This window comes from Oncorhynchus masou, chromosome 18, assembly GCF_036934945.1.
Source record: "Oncorhynchus masou masou isolate Uvic2021 chromosome 18, UVic_Omas_1.1, whole genome shotgun sequence".
Taxonomy (NCBI): domain Eukaryota; kingdom Metazoa; phylum Chordata; class Actinopteri; order Salmoniformes; family Salmonidae; genus Oncorhynchus; species Oncorhynchus masou.
In genome coordinates, this window is record NC_088229.1 from 45,149,541 (window position 1) to 45,157,197 (window position 7,657).

Below are 7,657 nucleotides of genomic sequence, written 5' to 3' on the forward strand. Positions count from 1 at the left end.
AGAGTAGGTGAACGGAGGATCTCCGCATGTGTGGTTCCCACAGTGAAGCATGGAGGAAGAGGTGTGATGGTGTGGGGGTGCTTTGCTGGTGACACTGTTTGTGATTTATTTAGAATTCAAGGCACACTTAACCAGCATGGCTACCACCACATTCTGCAGTGATACTCCACCCTATCTGGTTTGTGCTGGGACTATCATTTGTTTTTCAACAGGACAATGACCCAACACACCTCCAGGCGGTGTAAGGGCTATTTGACCAATAAGGTGAGTGATGGAGTGCTCAGCATATGTGGGAACTCCTTCAAGACTGTTGGAAAAGCATTCCAGGTGAAGCTGGTTGAGTGAATACCAAGAGTGTGCAAAGCTATCATCAAGGCAAAGGGTGGCTACTTTGTAGAATTTAAAATACATTTAGATTTGTTTAACACTTTTTTGGTTACTACATGATTCCATGTGTTATTTAATAGTTTTGATGTCTTCACTATTATTCTATAATGTAGAAAATGGTAAAAAATTAAGAAAAAACCCTTGAATGAGTAGGTGTGTCCAAACTTTTGACTGGTACCGTATATATGATTTGTATTTTTTTTTGTATAAGATACAAACAGGTGAGGAGACTGGGGAGGGGGGACTCTTATGACATTGCCAGCAGTAAGATTTGAGTTCGACTACCCAAAAAGGAATTTAGCTTTCAAATGTCACTTTCCCCCCAAACTCACTGGAAACAACCACTGAGTTAAATAGGTTAATGAAGTAGTCTTTGAACCTCACAAATCACCAGACATTGTTGTGTAACATTACTCAAATTTTTATGGAGGGCAAGTGCTAGCATAGACCTCACACAACCAGTTCAGACAGAACATAGTTGCCACACTTGGCTTGATAGGCCATTCTGATCCTCAGCTCGTCAATTCCGTTATGTGCCACAGGTGACACCTCCCCTTCCACCCCCACCCGAGAGACAGACCATGTGTCTCAAGTTCCAGGTCAGATAAACTAACTAGCCTAAATCTGTAAGACTTGGTAACGTCATATAAGAAAGCAGTCAATGAAATAGTGCAAAACAGTCTCCAACTCAACGTCAGTTTGTATTATGTTGTCTGCTATTTTCGGTCTATCTTCTTCACTCTCTCTGTGTTTGCAGGATGAACAGCACTGGTTAATCATACCAGTTGTCCTCCCAGTACACAGGGGACCTGCACCCTGATGTCACAGAGGCCATACTCTACCAGAAGTTTTCTCCTGCTGGACCCATCATGTCCATCTTACTCTGTCGTGATGTCATCACTCGTAGGTCCCTAGGATAAGCCAACATCAACTTCCAGCAGCCCACTGATGGTAATTATTTTTCTATTCAGATTTTTACTACGTATCAATCATGGACAAATAGACATATGGTGTCAGTTACCATCAGCTTATGAGAGCTTTGTCTGTCTCTAACTAGAGCCACTCCAAAGGTCAACTACATTGAAGTAGACTTTGATATTTGCTTTGATCAGCTGGATGGCAAGATTAATCCTGCTAATTGATTAATATTCCAATGATTAAACCAATTAAATATATTTGTTTATTCATGGACATTTGTGTGTTGAGCTGATGTTTGATGCAGTGGATGTCTTTACTCTTAAAATTTTTCTGCGGAACGTGCTCTGGATACGATGAACTATGAGGTCCTCAAGGGTCGACCTACCAGGGCTACGGAAGTCTGGAGCTGGAAACATTTTTATCAAGAACATGAACATGCCCCACTGACAACAGTGGGGCAAAAAAGGTATTTAGTCAGCCACCAATTGTGCAAGTTCTCCCACTTAAAAAGATGAGAGGCCTGTAATGTTCATCATAGGTACACTTCAACTATGACAGACAAAATGAGGGGGGAAAAATCCAGAAAATCACATTGCAGGATTTGTTATGAATTTATTTGCAAATTATGGTGGAAAATAAGTATTTGGTCACCTGCAAACAAGCAAGATTTCTGGCTCTCACAGACCTGTAACTTCTTCTTTAAGAGGCTCCTCTGTCCTCCACTCGTTACCTGTATTAATGGCACCTGTTTGAACTTATCAGTCACACTCCAAACTCCACTATGGCCAAGGCCAAGACCAAATAGCTGTCAAAGGACACCAGAAACAAAATTGTAGACCTGCACCAGGCTGGGAAGACCGAATCTGCAATAGGTAAGCAGTTTGGTTTGAAGAAATCAACTGTGGGAGCAATTATTAGGAAATGGAAGACATACAAGACCACTGATAATCTCCCTAAATCTGGGGCTCCAAGCAAGATCTCACCCCGTGGGGTCAAAATGATCACAAGAACGGTGAGCAAAAATCCCAGAACCACACTGGGGACCTAGTGAATGACCTGCAGAGAGCTGGGACCAAAGTAACAAAGCCTACCATCAGTAACACACTACGCCGCCAGGAACTCAAATCCTGCAGTGCCAGACATGTCCCCCTGCTTAAGCCAGTACATGTCCAGGCCCGTCTGAAGTTTGCTAGAGAGCATTTGGATGATCCAGAAGAAGATTGGGAGAATGGGCAACGAAGGAGTGGCTTCGTAAGAAGCATTTCAAGGTCCTGGAGTGGCCTAGCCAGTCTCCAGATCTCAACCCCATAGAAAATCGTTGGAGGGAGTTGAAAGTCTGTGTTGCCCAGCAACAGCCTCCAAACATCACTGCTCTCGAGGAGATCTGCATGGAGGAATGGGCCAAAATACCAGCAACAGTGTGTGAAAACCTTGTGAAGACCTCTGTCATTGCCAACAAAGGGTATATAAAAGTATTGAGATACTTTTGTTATTGACCAAATACTTATTTTCTACCATAATTTGCAAATAAATTCATTAAAAATCCTACAATGTGATTATCTGGATTTTTCTCTCATTTTGTCTGTCATAGTTGAAGTGTACCTATGATGAACATTACAGGCCTCATCTTTTTAAGTGGTGAACTTGCACAATTGGTGGCAGACTAAATACTTTTATCACATTTACAAAAATATTCAGACCCTTTACTCAGTACTTTGTTGAAGCACCTTTGGCAGCGATTACAGCATTGATTGTTCTTAGGTATGACACTACAAGCTTGGCACACCTGTATTTGGGGAGTTTCTCCCATTCTTCTCTGCAGATCCTCTCAAGCTCTGTCAGGTTGGATGGGGAGCGTTACTGCACAGCTATTTTCAGGTCTCTCCAGAGATGTTCGATCGGGTTCAAGTCCTGGTTCTGGCTGGGTCACTCTAGGACATTCAGAGACATGTCCCGAAGTCACTCCTGTGTTGTCTTGGCTGTGTGCTTAGGGTCGTTGTCCTGTTGGAAGGTGAACCTTTTTTGGTACCATTCTAGTGATGGTACCCAGAGCTGTGCCTCGACACAATCCCGTTTCTGAGCTCTACGGACAATTCCTTCGACCTCATGGCTTGATTTTTGCTCTGACATGCACTGTCAACTCTGGGACCTTACATACACAGGTGTGTGCCTTTCCAAATCACATCCAATCAATTGAATTTACTGCAGGTGGACTCCAATCAAGTTGTAGCTACATCAAGGATGATCAATGGAAACAGGATGCACCTGAACTCAATTTAGAATCTCATTTGCAATGAGTCTGAATATTTATGTAAATAAGGTATCTGTTTTTATTTTTAATACATTTGCAAAAATGTCAACCTGTTTTCGCTTCGACATTATTGGATATTGTGTGTAGTTTGCTGATGATTTTGTTTTATTTAATCAATTTTAGAATAAGGCTGTAACGTAACAAAATGTAGAAAACATCAAGGGGTCTGAACTTTTCGAAGGCACTGTATAGGCTTCTTTCTGTTCTTGGTATCCCAAGCAGGACCCTCAGTGTGTGGTTGATGTAAGAAAGGGGCCGGTCTCTTAGATTTGTAAACTATGGAAACCAATACAACCCTGAAGTTGCTCCCTTATGTGTCATCTCTTCATCAACCAGCATGATGTCATTATAATGTGAAAATTGGGAACATGACATTTAAAATTGGGCTTTTTAAGTCAACTTTGAATGCTTTTAGGCAGTTGAGGAGATGGGAATGGGAAAGAACTCGTTCCTGGTCGAGTTTTGTACGCGAGCGAGAGGATTGCGCGACAGGGGGAGCTGAAACGGAAGTTTAAACTGATGAAACAGGAACGCATCCACCACTATCAGGTACTATAGGGAAATGCACACACCTGTGTCATGAAGAAAAATGTCTTTAACCTAAATTAATTGGAAGAAGTGTTGTGTTGATTCAGTGGGTCAATTTGTGCATCATGAACTTGAGAAACTCAGGAAGGAGTTTGCCCCTTACATCACCATCACAGGTGCCAAGGTAGTAATACCCATACTTTATCATAAGTAGCCATCCAATGATGTATCACAAAGGTGACTGAGATGAACAGCCCCATCATCGCCACCAAGCTGCTGTACGTGGCTCTAGCCCAGTGCAAGGAGGGGAGTAACAAGTACATGAAGAGGCTGGGCACCGTCGGGACCATGCCCAGCCCAGTTATCGACTCCTACCAGCAGGCAGGCTACTACATGTCTGCTGTGCCTCAGGTTCGTAGTACAGTTGGAGGGAGGAGGTAATCACTAGATAGCTCACAGGCTCGCTGATTTTGTCGGTTACCTTTAGTCTTTTATCTTAGGACTGGCCTGGAAGAGGCGACTCCGGGATGCTGGTCTTCGCGGCAGAGTTGCAAAGATAAAGCCATATCTGGCCAATAAAAAAAGAGATTAAGATGGGCAAAAGAACACAAGACAGTAGACAGAGGAACTCTGCCTAGAAGGCCAGCATCTTGGAGTCACCTCTTCACTGTTGACGTTGGGGCTGGTGTTTTGCGGGTACTATTTAATGAAGCTGCCAGTTGAGGACTTGTTGAGGTGGCTGTTTCTCAAACTAGACACTCTAATGTACTTGTCCTCTTGCTCAGTTGTGCACTGGGGCCTCCCACTCATCTTTCTAGTCTGGTTAGAGCCAGTTTGCACTGTACTGTGAAAGGAGTAGTACACAGTATTGTACGAGTTCTTCAGTTTCTTGGCAATTTCTCAGAACAAGAATAGACTGACGAGTTTCAGAAGAAAGTGCTTTGTTTCTAGCCATTTTGAGCCTGTAATCGAATTTACAAATGCTGATGCTCCAGATACTCAACTAGTCTAAAGTCAAGACAATCTGAAGCACAAAACTTCTAGTTTTATTGCTGATTTAATTAGCACATCAGTTTGTGCTAACATAATTGCAAAAGTGTTTTCTAATGATCAATTAGTGCCATTGGAACACAGGAGTGATGGATGCTGATAATGGGCCTCTGTACACCTATGTAGATATTCCATTCAAAATCATCTGTTTCCAGCTACCATAGTCATTAATAACATTAACAATGTCTACTCTGTATTTCTGATCAATTTTGTTATTTTAATGGACCACATTTTTTTTTGTGTTTTTCTTTCAAAAACCAGGACATTTCTAAGTGACCCCAAACTTTTGAACAGTTGTGCATATGTGAAAATAAAATCATGCTGTTTGCAGTGGGTTATGTTTATTCTACCAGTGTTAAAATTTAAGGAAGAGAGTCATATTTTGTGCTTTAAACCTGTGGATCACGTCTCATTTGTTGTGGATCTGTGGAATGAAATCCCCTTCAATTTTTCTGTTATAGATCAATGATTAGTTCAAAACAATAGAATATTGAAGTGTGAAATTGTGGTAAGGATTGTGATGTGACTAATTCCTTGGAGAAGTAGTTAATGTTGATAATAGCCTAATACCCCAATGGGATCTTTCAAAGGTGAAAACAAACTAGAGGCAAGAGGGGATCATATTGAGATGGGAATAGTTTCTGAATGTTCCAATAATATCATGATGGAGACATTCAAACAAACCGATAGGTACAGGTACCAATTGAAACACCTTGGCTCATGCTGCATTTAAAAGTAACACATTAATGGTCAGTAACACAATTTAATGAAATGTTCTGTATGTAAGCAATAAGCATTACCTGCTGTGCTTGATAAAGGGCAATACCAGATTATAGAGCAGATGGTTTATTACTTAGGTGTGCAGTATAGCAATAATTGCACACGTTTAAACTCAGACTACATTATTTCACCATTGGCTCTTTCAACTGCAGGTATCATGCAACAAGTGGAGCACTGCACCTGACAACATTCATGTAAGTGCAGTAGAAATGTCTAGTAGCAATGTTCTACATGTTGCACTGGTTTACCCCACTGAATAAGCCCTGAGTGCTTTAGGTTTCAGTTAGGTTTCACCACCGGATTGGTTTTCATACAAAGAAGAGTACCCTTCATGTGCTTCTTAAACTTCTGATCTCGTAGACCGTAGATGAGAGGGCTGAGCAGCTGGGGTAACATGTTAGTTATGATGTTATTGCAGAACAGTATGATGGAGCGGAAGTTGGGGAAGAGGATGATGAGGGTAGTGTCCATGACAGGAGTGATGTAGGACAGCATACAGAGTAGCAGCTGCACCCCATGCAGTAGTATAGTAATCTGTGCTTTTCTGGCTGAAACTGGATCTGAGGTTGCAGCTTTGGCTGAAAGCATCACTCTGAAGTAAGTGTAGACCAATGTGATCCACACAAAGCACATGTAAAGGATATTGGTGGCATAGTTGTTGTTATAATTGTGAACAGAGTCAAAGACATTCTGATGATAGCACATCCTACCGGTAGAGAAAAATGACAAAGGCTTTAAGACAAAGGCGATAATGACATCTATGAACCCGGGGATGGCCCCTACAACCCAAATACAGGCGATGAGTGCATAGGTCCTACTCACTGTGCAGATCAGAGGGTGCTGTAAAGGATGACAGATGGCTACAAAGCGTTCAATAGACATGATTGCCAAGTTCAGAGGAGCGTTCTTATGAGTGTTGCTTCCTATTAGAATCAGAATTATACACACGGACACATTTAGGAAAGGGAGGACATATGACATGACAAGCAAGAGCACAATGAAAGACATCTTGATGCTGTCATTGATGATCAGCTGCATGTACAGGATGTACCTGGAGTCGCTGTGGAAGGTCACGTTGGTGAAGAAGGTGTACAACAGGGTCCCATTGATATAGTTAATAACAAGGCCAAACAGAACCACTGCGAGGTTCTTGAACAAAGCCTCCTCAAAGAAGTCTCTTCGCCCGCTGGAGGAGGAGAAGTTGCTAGTCATCCCTGTGGCCTCTGGTGCAGAGCCTAACACCAACGATGAACCTGTTACCTAGCTCTCACTGCTACCTCTAAGGTGTGTGAAGAGCAGACACTATAGTAGCGTTGTCTCCAAAACACGATAAAGGAAGATGCATTAAGTACAGATGTGCTATGAAATGAATCAAGAAAAAGATCATGATAAAGAACACATGGCTACTGTTAACCATTGTGGTTCCTTGAAAATGGATACATACAGTACTGAATATCTGTTCTGTTGAATGGATGGGAAATGTCTTACCCCTCTTTGAAGGGGGCTAGAAGGGTTTCTTATAGTCACTGGTGTAGAAAACAGGTCACCCACTGGTGATAGAACATAAGATGCATACATAGGATGTTCTCAAGGGTCCCAGCCTAAATGTCAAGAACCAAGGTACAGTAAAGGGACCAACATTGGGGTATGAGTTCATGTTTATTGGTGAAGTCTGCAGGCTCT

General features: G+C 42.1%; 1 protein-coding gene across 1 annotated transcript; it reads right to left on the minus strand.

Annotated features, from left to right (window-relative positions):
• Positions 1–5,943: 5,943 nt before the first annotated feature.
• On the minus strand, positions 5,944–7,532 carry or90j1 (odorant receptor, family 90, subfamily J, member 1). Its single transcript, XM_064923483.1, has one exon. The coding sequence runs from the start codon at positions 7,184–7,186 to the stop codon at positions 6,254–6,256; it is 933 nt and encodes a 310-aa protein (XP_064779555.1). The 5' UTR covers positions 7,187–7,532; the 3' UTR covers positions 5,944–6,253.
• Positions 7,533–7,657: the final 125 nt, after the last annotated feature.

Excerpts from the sequence above, each read along its gene's own strand:
- or90j1 (XM_064923483.1), bottom strand. The coding sequence starts at position 7,186 with ATGACTAGCAACTTCTCCTCCTCCAGCGGGCGAAGAGACTTCTTTGAG.